The sequence below is a fragment of the Polyodon spathula genome, chromosome 1, assembly GCF_017654505.1.
Source record: "Polyodon spathula isolate WHYD16114869_AA chromosome 1, ASM1765450v1, whole genome shotgun sequence".
Classification (NCBI taxonomy): domain Eukaryota; kingdom Metazoa; phylum Chordata; class Actinopteri; order Acipenseriformes; family Polyodontidae; genus Polyodon; species Polyodon spathula.
The window spans coordinates 76,766,370-76,783,854 of record NC_054534.1 but is presented as its reverse complement, the minus strand read 5'-3'; the positions used below and the strand labels follow the sequence as shown (position 1 = coordinate 76,783,854).

The 17,485-nt window shown below is 40.1% G+C and overlaps 1 protein-coding gene across 12 annotated transcripts in view; it reads right to left on the bottom strand.

The window, feature by feature from the left end:
* Positions 1 to 17,485, bottom strand: part of LOC121322510 (ankyrin-2-like) — a 227,241-nt gene that overhangs the window by 8,497 nt on the left and 201,259 nt on the right. For all 12 annotated transcript variants that reach the window (XM_041262655.1, XM_041262663.1, XM_041262631.1 and 9 more), the window contains 7 exons: positions 11,646 to 17,096; positions 10,719 to 10,793; positions 9,382 to 9,513; positions 8,616 to 8,762; positions 7,961 to 8,237; positions 2,701 to 4,861; positions 1,261 to 1,353 (listed from right to left, as the gene is read on the bottom strand). In XM_041262655.1, the coding sequence (XP_041118589.1) occupies positions 1,261 to 1,353; positions 2,701 to 4,861; positions 7,961 to 8,237; positions 8,616 to 8,762; positions 9,382 to 9,513; positions 10,719 to 10,793; positions 11,646 to 17,096 (8,336 nt within the window). The remainder of the gene's footprint in view (positions 1 to 1,260; positions 1,354 to 2,700; positions 4,862 to 7,960; positions 8,238 to 8,615; positions 8,763 to 9,381; positions 9,514 to 10,718; positions 10,794 to 11,645; positions 17,097 to 17,485) is intronic.

Genomic DNA, 17,485 nt, shown 5'->3' with positions numbered 1-17,485 from the left:
CTCCAAATGTTGTCTCCCATCATATTCTCGTTATACTGTCCTTGGTAGCGACGTTCAAATTCCAGTATATCCTGGTGGAAGCGCTCGCCTTGATCCTCTGAGTACGCTCCCATGTTCTCTTTGAATTTATCAAGATGAGCATAAAGGATATGGACTTTGAGGGACATACTACAGCCCATTGTGCCGTAGTTCTTCACCAGAGTCTCAACCAGCTCCACATAGTTTTCGGCCTTGTGATTGCCCAAGAAGCCCCAAACCACTGAGACAAAGCTGTTCCAAGCCACTTTCTCCTTACTAGTGAGCTTCTTGGGGAATTCATTGCACTCCAGGATCTTCTTTATCTGTGGTCCGACGAAGACACCGGCTTTGACCTTTGCCTCAGACAGCTTAGGGAAGAAGTCTTGAAGGTACTTGAAGGCTGCCGACTCCTTATCTAGAGCTCTGACAAATTGTTTCATAAGGCCCAATTTGATGTGCAGTGGTGGCATCAGCACCTTCCGGGGGTCCACCAGTGGCTCCCACTTGAAATTGTTCCTCCCCACAGAGAACTCGGTCCGCTGTGGCCAGTCCCGCCTGTGGTAGTGCACCTTGGTGTCCCTGCTGTCCCAAAGGCAAAGATAGCAGGGAAACTTGGTAAAACCGCCTTGGAGACCCATCAGGAATGCCACCATTGCAGTCTCATGATGCCATCTCAGAAAAATGCAGATATGTATCCACTTAGGCAGCTGGAACTAAACTGAACTAGTGCGCTTAAGGCCCCTGTATTTATACTACTATTTATATTACTGCAAAGTTCTAGAAAGTTCTAGAAAGCACTGAATCTATCTGGAATGTTCTGGAAAATAGGTAAATTTCAAAATATCACTGTCCTGGTCAAAAAAGCAAAGTTTGTGGGGAATAATAGCCATTTTCTATACTTTTGAGGCATAAGCAATTAGGAAATAACACTTACTACCCAGGAACCAAAAAAAAAAAAAAAATTTGTTACACGGTGTTATTATTATACTGCCACGCAGTTAAAGGTTTAGAATATAAAGGAGCAGCACACCATAACGAAATAGACTGATTCATAGGCAGGCATTATTTGGGAAAGGAGGGAGAGGGAAGAGGATTGTTTTTTGTACTGCAAAACTTTGCATGCCCATTGCACTCTAAGCAAAAGTGGCAAATTTATAGCCTCAAAGATGGCATGACATGATGGCCAACCCGCCCACACACTGCTCGGGGTAGAAGCACATGCACTTCATAGTCACTCAGTACCTGGATGACAACTCGTCGCCGGATGACCCTGGTAGTTACCACCTCCTCTTCATCTGAACTATCCTCCAGCTCACCTAGCTCCTCTGCTATCTCCTGATTGATAGTGTGGAAGCATGGTTGGGTTTTAGAAGGGAACACCTACATTTCATTCCAAACTCCTTGATGCAGCGCCTTTGTTCTGATTTTTTTGCTCCAATGTTTGAAACACCTTGAAAGAGCTGAACTGTGTTTTAACCCATCCTGTACTTATCGATGGTTTTTGATGTGTTTAGGTAGCAAGTCCTAGGACTTTTTTGACGACTAATTGTGTTGCAAAGCAGCCCATAGACCTTTGTCTCATTGGGCCCTCTGTTTACCTGCACACTCTAGAGTACAGTGGACATGTACAATAGTCATTGGATGAAATACCAGTTTGTTATATTGTGTCCCAATGACTGCATACTGTGTTAGAACACTGACACTGTCAGCACATGTTTTCTTAATTTTGAGAGAGAAATGTAAAGATTTAAAGTCAAAACAACTGAAAAATTATCAACTTATGTCACTGTTACTATGGGGGGGGGTTCATTTGCTGTTATTGTTTAATAATCCAAAACACTTAAATGTCTAACAAAACAAACAAACAAAAAAACCCAGGCATTTTAAAAGATAATCTAAAGTTTCTTTAGCCAATGTTGCATGCGCTGTCCATAAACACACAGAAAATGATTTGTGAAAACTCACTGTGCGATGGGTGAAAGGCAAGCACATGGCACAATATCAAGTGTTCATTGTGAAAACCAGTCACACAAAAAAAAAAGTCTCTGTAACAGAAATACATGGTGGTTTCTTATTTTCTTCATGCTGCATGCATAACTGACTGTGTCTACACAAACAGATTACAGCATTCAGTAAATTAATTGTAATTTATAAACCAAAACCCTGATTTCCAAGATCCACATAAAACCCCACAATAACTGCATGGGTTGGGTCTCATGACTTTTCTATTTCTAAGCCACCTCATAGTCATTTTATAGACTGCGCGGCTGTTTATGTAATAAATTAACTTCTCAGCTGTGCCAATGAGGTGTATTATACAGCAACAGCGCATTCTGTCAGAAATGTTGTTGCTTACATACGGTACTGCATACCATGTGATAATAACATTTACCACATGCACAAGTTTGGCCTGGCATCTGTTATTAAGCCACCCTCACTTGCTTGGTAACAGTTTTATCACATGCTGAACCATGCAATATCTACTATTCCTATAAATAGATACTGTATAAATTAGTATATTTTAGGCAATTCAATTCTAAAACAGCCTTTATTTTCATCACAGGGTTAATATTGTAACAACCTTTTGGAATATTTAAAACATATTTTTAGATCACATGGGGCAGTGCACCGGTTGTTTACTTGTGTAACAAACTGCTGGCAGTAAAATGCACAAATCCTTACCCTCTCTAGAGACTCGTCATCCTGATATTTGCTCAGCCTGTCTGGGTGTTCATCAAGGGACTCTACAATAGTGGGACCACTCGTTCTGGGGGGCACTATTGGCTCATGTTTGCCCTGGGCTTCCTCTGGCTCCTGAACAATTGGTTCTTCAGCTTCTGAGGGCACCTCTTTGGCAGTAGCCTCTCTGTAGTCAGGGGTAGAACCTCTGTAGTCGCTGAAAGCCTCTACAAAGGTCTCAATGTCTGGACCTGAATCTCTGTCATCAAGAGTAAATTCTCTGAAGTCGCTAGCAGCCTCCGTAAAGGTCTCCATGTACTCTGGACTTGATTCTCTGTCATCAGTAGGTTCTCTGTAGTTGATATTTGGTTTTACATCATCAGAGTTAGCCTCCATGAAGTCAGAGGAAGCATCTATAAATTCAGAGGTAATCTCTGTATAGTCAGGGGTAGATTCTCTGTAGTCTGGAGTGGGCTTCCTGTTGTTGATGTTATCCTCTGAGTGGGCGATTGTAGGATCTGTGTTGTCAAGTCTGTCATCAGAGGCAGCCTCTATGCAGTCAGGAGCAGGTTCTCTGTAGCCAGGGGACGATGCAGTATAGCCAGTGGTATGTTCTTTGTAGTCAAGGGTAGATGCAGTGTAGTCACTGGTATGTTCTTTGTAGTCAAGGGTAGATGCAGTGTAGTCACTGGTATGTTCTTTGTAGTCAGGGGTAGATGCATTGTAGCCAGGGGTATGGTCTTTGTAGTCAGGGGTAACAATCTTGAAGTCAGCAGTAAATTCTATGTGGTCAGGAGAAGATTCTTTGTAGTGGGAAATAGGTTCTCTGTAATCAGGAGTAGATTCTCTACAGTCAGGGGTAGGTCCTATCTCGTTAGTGTTACCTTCTGCATAGTTGATTACTGGATCCCTGTAGTCAAGAGTTAGCTCTGTTTCATTAGAGGCAGCCTCTATGTTGTCAGGGGTATCTTCTCTGTTGTAAGAGATAGCCACCGGGTAGTCAGTGGTAGGTTCTTTACAGTCAGGGGTAGATGCAGTGTAGTCACTGGTATGTTCTTTGTAGCCAGGGGTATGGTCTTTGTAGTCAGGGGTAACAATCTTGAAGTCAGCAGTAAATTCTACGTGGTCAGGAAAAGAGTCTCTGTAGTGGGAAATAGGTTCTCTGTAATCAGGAGTAGATTCTCTGCAGTCAGGGGTAGGTTCTTTCTCGTTAGTGTTGGCTTCTGCGTAGTTGATTGCAGGATCCCTGCAGTCAAGAGTTAGCTCTCTTTCATTAAAGGCAGCCTCTATATAGTCAGGGGTATCTTCTCTGTTGTAAGAGATAGCCACCGGGTAGTCAGTGGTAGGTTCTCTGTAGTCAGGGGTAGATGCAGTGTAGTCAGTGGTAGGTTCTTTGTAGTCAGAAGTAGATGTTGTGTATCCAAGGGAATGTTCTTTACAGTCAGGGGTAACCATCTTGAAGTCAGGAGAAGATTCTCTGTAGTGGGAAATAGGTTCTCTGTAATCAGGAGTCAATTCTGCATAGTCGGGGGTAGGTTCTTTTTTGTTACCTTCTGTGTAGTTCACTGTAGGAGCCATGTAGTCAAGAGTGGGTTCTCTGTCATCAGAGGCAGCCTCAATGTAGTCAGAGGTAACCATCTTGTAATCAGTGGTAGACTCTCTGTCATCATCAGAAGGCTCACTGTCCTCTGGGGAAGGTACTCTGTTGGTAGGGTCAGTTTCTGTGTAGCTGATAGTAGGTTCCACGTAGTGACGATGAGCCCATTTGTTGTCAGTAGGAGACTCTCTTTCAACAGAGCTAGCCTGTATGTAGTCAGGGGTTGTCTCTTTGTATTCATAGGCAGGATCCCTGTTCTCGGGAGTATTTTCTCTGTGATTAGGAGTGGGTTCTCTGTCATCAGAGGTCGTCTCTACGTAGTCAGGGTTTGAGTTTGTGTAGCAGGGGGGATACACCCTTTGTTCTGGGGTGGTTTCCTTGTACTCATGGGAATGACTGGGAATGGATTGTCTGTGCTCATGGATGGAGGGCTCAGGAGTGGGTTCATGGATGGAAGGACTTACTTGTTTGGCCTGGCCTCTCACACAGTCTGCCAGCGACAGCGATTGTGCTTCTTCCTTTAAAGGTGCTGACATGGTTGTTTCTTGAGATCCTTGGCCTGTAATGCTGGTCAGGAAGGACATTTTGCGTTACTTTCTAACAGAGTGGTAGGGATTATACTGACAAGACTGGAAACATCTACTACAAGCCATTAACTAAGCCATTAGATAAAGAAAACAATGTTTTTCAATGTGATTTGTTTCTATTGGAAAACAACAATGAAATCAAGAGAATCACCATTGGTTTATACATTATAACTAATAAAAGTAAAAAAAAAATTGAAACTGATTTTTACTTCAAAACAAATCTTGAAAATAAATATATATATATATATATATATATATATATATATATTACAACGTTTCAAAGCTAAGCTACCCACTGATGAAAAAACTACACATTTGTGAGACCTCACTCAGAGATTATTAGACCACATGGAATAGTTACCTTTTATGAAAGAGTTATGTTTTTAAATGTATACCTTAATAAGAACACTTGTTTCATTTTTAAACAGTAAAACTTTAATCATTTCCAAAGGGTCATTGATAAAACATTACCTTTCCTATCCACCCTGTTGTGCCAACGAAACTTCAACACATGTTTTGGTATTTTTGAAACTTTTCTAGACAATAAGCAAACCTAATATAATGTGCCATTGAGTGGTCATAACTAGGGCAAGTGTTTTCCGGCAATCAAAATAATTTCGGATTTCCAATGCTTTAAATTTCGGAAATTTCAGAAATATATTTTATTAATACAAACAGTAGATGTATGGACATGAAAAATATGTAAATCCTTTACAACACCTAAAACGCGGTACAACACAATGTTTAAAAACACACTAATATTTAAAAAATGAATTTGTAAGTTTTAGTTTTTTACGGTAAGCCTATAATGTGATTATAACAACACAAAATTCTCGCAACGCAAGATTACAATTAAAAGCTAGGTCATTGTTTTATGCACCAAACTAACAGTACAGGGAAATCTGGAATAATGCAATTTCTCCAGGTGAACTAGAGGTCCATTCATTTCAGTAAATGATCTCAATATTTAAACAAAAAAATAAATAGACCTGTAGCCTAATCCAAAAAGCAAGCTCAGTTCAGCTATACATAAATGCGCTTTGGTATATACAGCAGCAGTAACAACATTTTTAAATGCAAATATCTTTATAATTACAAGTATTTGTGCCAATATCCTCACATGACTATTAATAGACATGCTTAGGACACATTAAAGCTAATTTCGGCATACATCTTCATACTTTCCGTTGACGTACAGTAACACTGTGGGGTTAGCATTTGCCCAAGTTTTGAGAAACTGCATTGAGCATCAACTGAATTACATAGGATTGCCAAAACAACTCGAGCAATCTGGTTAAATTTTAGCAAACGTTTGTCCATGCTTTTCCAAAAACTGCAGAGAGACATTTCATTGTTATTGGGGAGTTCATTTACAATGTTAAAGTAAATGGCCCACTCACCCTCATGAACAGAACTCAGCAGAGAGATACTTTGTTCATAGTCACTGAAGTTGTGGCAGAGTACAGGAACTTGCTTGGGATCCAAAATTTGCACATCACGGAAAAATAAGTATGCTGGCTGTTTGTCTGTATTTAGAAATCCCTGTAGTTTCTCTGCACAATTGTGGAAACTTGACATTTGAGACTGTCCAGTGCATTATTTTCTTTCTACTGAAGTTTTGCCAATAAATCAGGAGCAATTTTGTACACTTCTGTATGTCGACAGTGATTCAAACAAGTAAGGTCTGAATAAGGGGCGTTATGCTTCTTCTTGGATAAAATTTAAATCTGCCTCAAGCGATTCTCTCTGCAGTAAAACACTTAGCTCCTCTAAGATGGCAGTCATGTCCTCCACTTCGATTTCCTAAGCAACAAACCCTTTGTAGTACTCCACACGATGGCAGTGATACTCCACAGCTTTGAACCAAGTATTCCATCTTGTTACAACAGGTTCTGGCGGTAATGTCGGGCTTTCAATGACATGGTCAATAAGGTAGTTTCTGAAACGAGCACGTCTGAGTGGGGCTTGCAAAACAGCTTTTTTATTAGAGCACACAGACGGTCCACGTCTGTATACAATCGGCGCCAGCACTCACCTAGTAAAGCTGTAATGTGTGCCCAGCAGGTCACGTGAATGCAGTTAGTTAAAATGCTACTTAAACTGTCTTTGAATGACTTTCACATGTACTTTGCATTATCCATCACATAAGCAACTATATTTGAAAAGTCAATTTCATGTTCTTCAAGTCTTCATCACAGCTTGTGAAACTGTAGAGTAATTATCACTCTCTAACTCCACTGTTTCTGTGAGCTTGGCAGTAGCTGGGCAATTGTCATACCGGTTCAGCCTGTCTGTTTATTCATCCATTGTTACAGCTACGTGCTGACCCTTCAGTTCAGCTATCAGTTGTTGCTGTGGCTGTTCAAAGACTTGGTGAAGACAGGTCCGTCTCAGTGTACTTGCTTGAGGGACACAGCTCCCATTTCTTATCTGCTCGTTTAGCAACTTTAATTTTGGGAATGTCCGTTTTTTCGAGAGGGATGTTTGCACTACAGCAGGCCTCCATCTTTTCTTTGTATTGTTGATTTTCATTTTGTTGTGCAAGCACTCCAGTAATTGTGCACTGTTACTTTGCTGCTGTCATATCCACTCTCTCTGCCCTTTGTTTTCTTTGTTCCATTGCATGCCACATGACGAGGGCCACTAATGTGTTCGACTATGCAATCCTTTTTAACATAGTCCAAAACCTTGCTGCAAATTGTACAGAATAACTTCCCTCTAGCCACATGGATCACATCTTTTCTGAATTCTTTTACGCAATCTTCAGGCTTAACCATTTTTTTCACATAGGAACTGGTGCAAAGTGGCCAGATCAAACAGACAAACGCAAAGGGGGTAAATTTGGAAGTATCACGTGATTTCGGAAATGAAAGGTAATTTCAGAAAAAAAAAAATGCAGCATTTTCGGCAATTTCCGGAAATCACTGGCCCTAGTCATAACTAAAATAAATAACAATAGTAATAGAAAATAACAACCCTGAACCATTTAATCTAGGTCCCTAGGTGCAGTTGTTGTAGCTTATTTTGCTGTAGTATTTCATTTAGATACATTTGGAAAATGTATCTAATTAATACTTACTATTCATGGTCAGCAGATGGCTCTTCTTGGTGTGCCTCAGTCTTTCCATACATCTTGGCTTCTAGCTTCTCCCTTTTTGTGTGCCTCAGAAGCTCTGTGATTGATATGTCTGCTTCACCCCTGGGAGCAGCTTCATGCAGTGACGAGTAACTAATTGAGATGTCTTCCTCTGACACCATAGGGGGCTGCTGCTCTGAAGTTGGAAGGTCGCTGGCTGTGGTCTCTATGTGCTGTGAAGTCCTTGGGCTGTAAATGTCTTCATGAAGTGCAGAGAATCCTTAAAACACAAGAAAATATGGCCCAGTATAAGACAGATACAGTATGGCATAGGGAACATGAGATGTAGTGAATAATCTTCAAAACAATCTGAAATTAAACAAAACTAAATAAGAGAGTTTAAAAAAATCAATAACAGACCAAATAAAGAACATAAAGTTTCTTTGGGGTAATACACTGTTATTCTAATAGTTAACTAATTATATCTTTTTTTTTTCTTTAAGTGCATGTGCAGATAGCTGGAGTATTATGGTATATTCACAGAAGGTGAAGATCAATGTCTGATATTCTGCCTTCAACAACACCAGCCAATATAAGCAAAGGTCCTGCAGCAACTAAGGAGATGGCTAATCATGCTTTCACTTCCACACCAGCTTACCTTCGCTGTGGTCCAGTGCTATGGTCTGCTCAATCTCTGCATAGGTGCGGGAGGTCTGTTCTTGGCTGGGGTGTATGCTTGATGTTTCAATCAGGTGAACAATATCCATCCGATTAATTTTTGTGAGCGTCTTGATTAGATTATTTTCTATTACAATACAAAATACAAAAACATTTTTGTTGTTTTATGGTGTTTCAGTAGCACTAACCTTCTACCTATATCGAAAGGCATTCTAATAATAGTTCAAACAGTTAAAATAAATAGTATTTTGTTGTTCACTGGCTTATTCGATTTCAATGCCATTCACTTGTTCTAGGTTAATCCTGCTATTAACTAAGTTCCAGTTTTACATTTTTTTCATATGCACTAAGTTTTTTTTTGGCTGACATATTTGCACTTCTTAAAGTCTTTGGTCAATGACCTTGGGCATATAAATATGTCAGCTTCTGTGATGGTAAATAATACATCTCTTAGCAGAAAAGGAAGGTTATTTGGTACAGAGCTTTCTACATTGTACCTAGTTGTTACATTAAGCATGTTTAATCATTGTAATAATACACAGGCAACCTTGTATTACAACTATAAGAAACGTCTATTGTTGCTTCATTGGTTCAAACCTGCTGTTGGATTTCACTAAAGCACACTTTAATGAGCTCCCATGCAAATCAACTGATAGATGGGACGTTGAAGCTCACAAACAATGTGGGATGTTTGAATGCCAGGGATCCATTGGCATACACAAACGTTTAACCAAAAAACAAATTACCTGTTGCATGTTTGCCATCCCTCTCCATCCAGTACTTCAGTAAGGCGTAACTCTGGTCCAGTAATGAGTTGGGGTTCTCAACTCTTATTTGATTAATCTGATCTTCAGTAAACTCCAACTCCCGGGCTAATTCTATGAACAGGAAAACATTGTACATTTTAAAGCTTTCCAGTTTATTCTTGCAGTACTGTTGTTCAATGTAGTTTACTAGAGCAACATTCCAATTTAACAGAATAGAACAGGGTAAGCAGTGAAATATCAGATGGCTTGGGTGTAAAGTTAAATAAGCTCATATCAGCTGCAAGGTATCTGCATTCACTAAGGAAATATTATTTGCATTTTTTATTGTACTAATGTCAAGGAAATAAGACACACGCATACAAAAAAAACAAACAAGTTCACTTTCATGAACTTTTGGAAACTGGTATAAAGCAGACATGAATAATGTCACTTTTGAACCAAACATATTGTTCTCAGACATACAGTATGTCAATTAATATTCCCTGATTTATTAATGAGATCTGAGGGCATGAATACTTCAAAATACACACCCCTATATATGTAAGGAAGACATACATCAAAGTCAACTCTATTCAACTGCTAGCTAGTGTAATATTTTCTTGAAAATGAAATACCTTTATCTAAAGACATAATTTCAAAATACAGTGAGCTACACTTTAGATTTTACCAAAGGAGGGTGGCCCTGGTACTTTGATCTGCCTAAAGGCCGTTTCATTTAGGCAGAATTTAGTACCAAAAAAAAACATGAAATCTGTTAAAGCTCTAGATTACTAGGAACTAGACTGACAAGCTATGGATACTGTATTAAGCATAATGACACAGCTATAATTAAAAACAGATAGGTTTCTTTCATAAGGTTGGTGCAGGAATGAAGTCTAAACCCCGAAACATGTGAGTTTATTCTTCACCCGTTTGAGCAAAATTGACTGCTCATAAGAACTACCGTACAATGAGACTAAGTATTAAATATTGGTTTGCTTTCTTTATACAACATAATAAGGTTGGATGATAAAATTTAGTTTTTGGGCTATATCATTTCAGCAGTACCTGTAAATTATGCATACAAATTGTGCGGGCTTGCTGCAATTGTCTTCTTGCCATGCATTTCTGCTGCTTTCTTCACAGAAAAATATCTGCTACATTGAAAGGCATGCTTTCATATATTTATTTCTATCCATAAAAATGTCAAAAAGGAGAAGTCATACTTAACATTAACACTTCAAATGCCCAGTGGAGCAGAATTATACAGTATATATTAAAAGAGCAATGCTGCAATTCCATATTATACTGGTTTATTTTATTAGCATGCAACATACCTGTCCAACTGAAGCCTAAGTGGTCCACAATGACTGCCAACCTTTCCTCACTTCTTTCTTCATCATCCTGTGGATCTAGATTTTATCAAGATAGAACAGTCATAATTAAGCATTTCTAAATCTACTAAATCAACATGCTATGTAAATGTATACATCTCAATGACCCTCGGGTAATGGTCAATCTATCTCTTTTGGATAAAACCTACTGTAGATGAATTATAAAGAGGGCCTCCGGTATTGAAAAGGCATCTTTTGTTCATACTGGGTCTAAAATGCTTCATGCATACATACTTTTTGCTAAATGTGATTATAACTGAACTTCTATTTAATCACGTCTATTTAGTTTTATCTGACATTTATGCTGAAATGAAAAAATGGTGCAGATTAAAAATGTAAAATGCAGCATTTTGGCAAACAACTATGGAAGTTGTATAGCAAACAGAAGATAAGGTGAAAGCTGGCTCACTTATAAAGGAAACTAATTGCTATATGTATAGATCAGTTTGGACTTCTAGAAGTACAAACATAAAAGCTTTGAAGGCTTTGTTTTGGCTATCTGAGCCTGCAACTTTTTTTCAGAAGGATCTGTTAATTGCGAGAATGGTTAGTCAATATTATCTTTTACTATGCATTACTACATAGTAAACAATTAAGTATAATATGACAGGCAGGGGAATCCAAAACACAATAACAGATCTCTGATTGCTTTAATAATATTCTAACCTAATAATAGCCTCCAAGTTTTCCTGCCAAGTCTATTGGCCAATCTTGAGATTGTTAGACCACATCATAGGAAGAAAGACAGCCACAACACAACACAGCACAGTTCACAAGACCACATAAACAATCACAGAAGCCTGAACTAAAGAGGTGTGCATTAAATTCTAATGTGAAGAAGCACAGAGAACCCCATTAACTGGGAGGTACCTTCACTTTGATTGTGGACATTTTCATCAGGAATTCGTTGGATCTGAGTCTCAACAGACTCGTCCCAGATGGGTCTCATGTCAAAGATGTCTTCAGGAAGGGGCATCTGTGATTCTGACAACGGCTTATTTTCAATAACTGAGACTTCTACGGTACCACTTTCGTCATTTGAAACTAGTTCTTTTGCATGCTCTGCTTCTTTTAACCTTTCAACTAACTTTGAGGCTTCATCACTAATTTCTTCAAAGAATTCTATGGAATCCTTGTAGAATTCAAAAAATCCCTCTTTGGCAGGGGTGGATGTTTGGAATGACTGGCCAGGTTTACTCTTTACAGGAAGTCTTGATTGGAATGTTTTGGGTATAGTAACATCAGGACTTTCTGTTCCACTTAAAGCCGCCTCTTTTGTTTCCTGAGGTTCAGCCTCACAGTAACTCCCGGTTTTGGAAGAACATTTAGATCTGGCTTCTGCAGAGCTGCTAGCATCTGACTCGGACTTGCTTCTTTGATCTTGTTTCACTGGAATTTTGCATTTCCTTTCCGGAGCCTTGAGGGACTCTGCTCGGTTTATTGAGAAATCAGAGGCAGTTTCAGATTTAAGACCACCTAACTTCACTGGTATTTTAGATTTGGGTTTTGTTTCCTCCTCTATGGACTGTTCCTTATAAGTAGCAGAAGCAGAGATGGATGGAGAAGACATGTCCCTGGGCAGAATCACTGTTTTTTGAGCTACAGGTGATGTAGCCTTGACAGGGATCTTAGATACTGGTTTGCTGCCAGCTACACTCTCTGTTGCAGCAGTAGGAATTTCAATTACTGACCGCTGGTCTTCAGGGGAAGAGTCTGAAGACTCATCATCTTGTTCAGAATAAACAGACCTAGTAACCGTGGAAAAGTCTAGCTGCACATTTGTTATGGATGGTTCCATGGAAGCCATGTCATGAGGGCTGTCACATACAGGTTCCTTGAGTGGAAAATGTTTTACTTCTACAATTTCAGGGAGAGGAGAGTCTTTCTTTTGGGATTTGGCAGAAGCAGAAATCCCCATTTTGATTGGGATTCTGGACTTTGTTTCAGAATTTATGGCTATCAAATTTTCTTCAGTTGTCTCTGGTTGAGAGGGAGATTCAAGAATAGGTGCTTCTGCTGCCTCTACTGTTAAGTCATGTGGAACATCATCAGAAAGAGTGACATACATAGAAGCTTCTGCTGAAGAAGACTCATGACCGATGGGATATTCTCTGGCTTCATCTGACAAAACCTCCTCCAGAGGCTGTTCACCTATCTGGAAAAAGTGGAAACTTTCATCAACATAGCTCCTTTTGCTCATATCAATGGCACCACTTCTGGTCATTTCAAACAATTTCCCTTCCTGGAATAAGAAAGGGTTTTGCTCACTTGCGGGTGTTCCCTCCTCAGTAGGAGTTATAATTGGGGTTGTGTCTGGAGTTGCTCCCTGTGACTGCTTGTCAACCATCAAACTATATATTTTCTGCTCCTCTTCCTTCACACGGGCTTCAAAAGCATCATCATCCTCTCGCATTGCACTCCAGGAATCTATGTCAGATTCTGTCCTCGCAGTGACTCCCTTGGACTGGGTAGTGTGAGCAGAAACATGTATGTTGTCCATGCCAGTGTCCTCATAAACACAGATCTCTGGTCCAAATTGCAAATGGGGTTGTTCAAAGTCTGTGTTTAAATTGTATTCTTCATCAATCTCTCCTGTCGATTCTCTAGAACATCTAACATGTTCCTTCTTGATTTCATCTGTTACATTTACTTCTTCCAGTATATCTGGCACATGGGAACTATATGGGCAGTCTTTATCTTCCTCATCATTGTTCTCCCCAGCCTCTGTTGTTGTTTTACTGACAAGTACCCCCTGTTGTTCATCGGTTCTATTTTCCTCCTCCTGAACATCAGCAGTAGTGGGAGGAAATTTGGAATCTACATTATCATAAGCGCTTGTTACTTTTGCAGAATCTTTTTCTTCCTGTTGATACTCCAAATCAGATGGTACCTGTGGATCCTGTCTTTCAGTATTTTCAGTTTCACTAGACTCAACTAATTGATCATGAGAATTGTCTGACACTTTATCAGCTGTTGGACTTGTTATAGAAGAAAATGTGTCAGTATGAGTAGATATTGTCTCGGGATATGAGTGAAATGTTGGTTTACCATGTGAAATACAGTCTGGCATTTCTGCTTCTCTTTCTGAATAATCTGATTGGATAATTGCATGCTGGAGATCTGTCTCTTCAGGACTGGAGCTGTCATCCGTGCCTGGTGGAAGAGGAGACGGAGGCTGGACTGTAATAATTGGTTCTATGCAAAGACATGAATCTGCTTTAAGTTTGGTCAGTTCTGGCTCACTTTCTGAAGAGCTACTACCTGGAGAGATTATTTCCACAGGCACGTGTTTATCATCTTCCATTTCAGAGACCATATAAGTGTCTGTTTGCTTTCTGTTGTCTCTTTTACATTTAGCATCTTGTTCCATTTCATCAAATGTTTTAATTTTGGCTGCCATTTTAAACATTTCTTCTTCTGGAGTAAACTGCTTTTGGAGCTCACTACTATCTGACGAATCATCTTCTTCAACTTCCTCAGTATCTTCCAGGATAGCGGCTGGTAAAGGCAGAAATTGTGTTTCAGGTGTTTTGGGTGTGACTTCATAGCTTATCTCTTCAGAGCTAGGGGTGTCAGGTGAGAGAGGACTCTTTCCTGAACTTTCCATTTGGGAGGTTTGCTCCAAGCTGTCATCATCTGCACTACCCTCAGGGTCCCTGAGGAGCCTATGACGCACAGCTTCAGGAGGAAAATCTGTCTTTACTGGAAAAGTCTGCCAAGAAGACCCACATGATTGCTCCTCTAAAGAAATGCATGGCCTTACCTGTTGTTCTACTGGGCTACTTTCTAATGAGTCGCGGCATGGAGATTCCTTAGTTGGACTTGGCTCAATAGAATCAGGAGTTTTGTGTGAAGAGTTATCCTCCAGTACTGGACTAGCCTCTAAGGAATCCTTGTGGCTGATGGTCAAAGAATCATCTGCCAATGGGCTAAGGTCTCCTGTGTCTTGCTGATAGAGTGCCAGGTCTAAGCCTTCATGACTATAAGTGGTTCCTGTTTCCATTGGTAAATCACAAGGACTGACTACCATTTGGCTTTCCCTTTCAAGTTTGTCCTCATCATCATCCCGGTTCAAAAGGGTATCAGTGGTATCTGAGATTTTTTTTGAATCTGATCGCATTTTGTATTGATTTTTTGGTGAAGCTTCTTTTTTCTTTGTAGCCTCACCCCCCTGGAAACACAAGTCACCTTGCAGGCCAGACGTTGACTCACTTGTAGTCTGATCATCAGCCTCCCCAGTGGGTGATGTAGGGAGTGTAATTTCAGTAGAATGCTGTTGATCAAATGCAACAAAGCCAGAATCAACAGTAGATTCAGCAGCCAAGCTTTCAGCCTTTTCTTTTGCTTCAGGTTCTTCCAATTGTATGACAGAATCAGCATTTTCATATGTGGCAGATACATATTGACTGTATTGTACATCATTCTGTTTTGTGCATAATGTATGTACCATTTCCTTTACTACTACTACTTGCTGCTCAATTTTCTTTGGTGAAAATGATAGGCTTTCAGGGCTTGTTTCTGGAGTCTCTGCCAAACCCTCATGTTTATAACTTTCCTCAGAGCTTATCTGGGGAGTGCCATCACCTAAGCTAACACTTGGGGAATCAGTAGCACCCTCATGTCTGAGGCTGTCAGAGCTATCTTCTAAAGTGCCATTTTGCAGTGCTATGTCTGGTAGAAACTCCTCTTTAGAATAATCAGATGGGAAAGTAATATTCAGGTCATGCTTAACAGGGCTTGTAACTACTTTTTCCAAACGGAGACCCTCAGTATCAGATGTCTTTCTGAACTGCTGGTATTCATCATTGTCCTCAAGCTCTGCTTTAATAGCATCACTGAAATCAGTTGATGTTTTCCTATCAGGGCTGATCTGCAAATCCATCTCTTTGTAGTGGTCATCAGTACTTTTGGTATCAACTATGTCATCATGCTGCTGTGATTGCTCATCAAGAGTAATGGCTGAAGCTTTAGAGGACAAACATTCATCTTCAATTGAGACTGTGGTATATTTGGCTAGGTGGTTAGCCTTACTAACAGGTGAAGGTACTGAATGACTAATAACAGCTTGATCATGTGTGGGAATACTGTCAGTTTTTTGCATTGTCTTTTTATCCTCTGTGTCTGTTGTGGATATTGTATCTTGTGTCACATCAACAGAATGGGTTTGCTCTGTTGTTGAACGAATAGCTTTGTGCTCAAAGAGCCCTGACTTTCTCTTAGAGGGATCCTGCCCTTTCTGGAAAGCTCTCATTAGTTCACGGACTGACATGGTCTCTTCTAGTCTTTCAGATGTACTAGATTCTACAGGAGGTGGCTGTTTTATGGATATTTCTCTTTTAACTTCAGTCATTTTCATTTCCTCACTCCCCTGAGCTCTACTACTTATTTGCTTGCGCCCCTTTTCTTCCAGTTCCACTTTCTTTTGAAGCGCTTTTACTTTTTCCTTTATTGAACCGATAGGGGTCTCCTCCACCACAGGTGACACTTGCGCTGCAGCTGGGGCGGCTGGGGTAGACAAAACCAAGTTTCCATCTAAAGACTCTTCTGAGCTAAACCTAGAGATATCAGATCCAGAGTCTTGAACCTGTGATTCCTCATTGTACATTTGTGTTCTTTCCGTTCGTTCTTTCAGTTTTCTCCTCACTGGTTTCTTAATCTCAGTGGGAGTCTTTTTGACTTCCTCTAGTGAAGAATAGTCATATTTCTTTGTAGTTTCTCTTTTCACAAGAACTTCTTCAAACTGTTCTTGAACAATTTCTTGGTGTTGACTAGCAGGCACAGCAGGTTGAGAGGCAAGATATTCATTAAGCTCCTCAGACAGGTAGGAAACCATCCCCGTTATGTCCTTGGTAATTTCTTGTTGTGATGTGCCTCTGTTAATTTTAGTTTCCTGAAAGCTGGGTTCATGCACTTCTTTGGAGGCTTCCCGTTTGGCTTCTTCGATCTCACTGTCGCTAAGTAGAACCCACTCTTCCTCTCCTTTGATTACTTTGACCGCACCATCTTTCTTCTGTATCTCTTTCTTATCTTTGCATGTCCCACTTCTCAGAATTTCACTCACTTTCTCCAAGTCCTCTTTAACTTTTTCTACAATTTCAAAAGGCTCTCCAGTCTCCTCCTCTGCCCCCCTCTCAAGTCCACTTCCCTCTATGGGGCTTGTCTTCTCAGTAGAGTCTGTTGTTAAAATTGCTGTCATTTTGATCAAGTCTTGCTTCATCTCAGACACCTCAGACAGCAAGTCAGGGCTTGCCAGTGCTGGGACATCCCGAATCAAATGTGTTTTCAGGGCAGAGGTTTCAGTTGACTCAGTCTCTTCTTCGTCTTGGGTGTGAACAGTCAACAATTAAAGGTAAAATGGAAATCAAAAACAGAGATTGGAAAAATCTGATCAGGACTGGGACAATACAGAGTCTTTGCTCAAGTGGTAGCGAGGAAGGAAATACTGTATCAACAAAAAGGGATAGCAATGGTTGGTGGATCTTGGGTCTTGGGAGGGGGAGGACAATAGCAAAGCAAAGCTAACTTAAATAAAAATGGGAAGGAAATGAGCAGGAAATAACTTGCTTATATACTTTTGTTTTACCACTGCACATCCACACGTACACGAACACGAAAAACAAGAAAAACTATAAAACAAAAACACAGGAACCCAACAAATCAACAAACAAAGAAACAGGAACACAGTGGGATCACATAGCGTTAGGCATCTC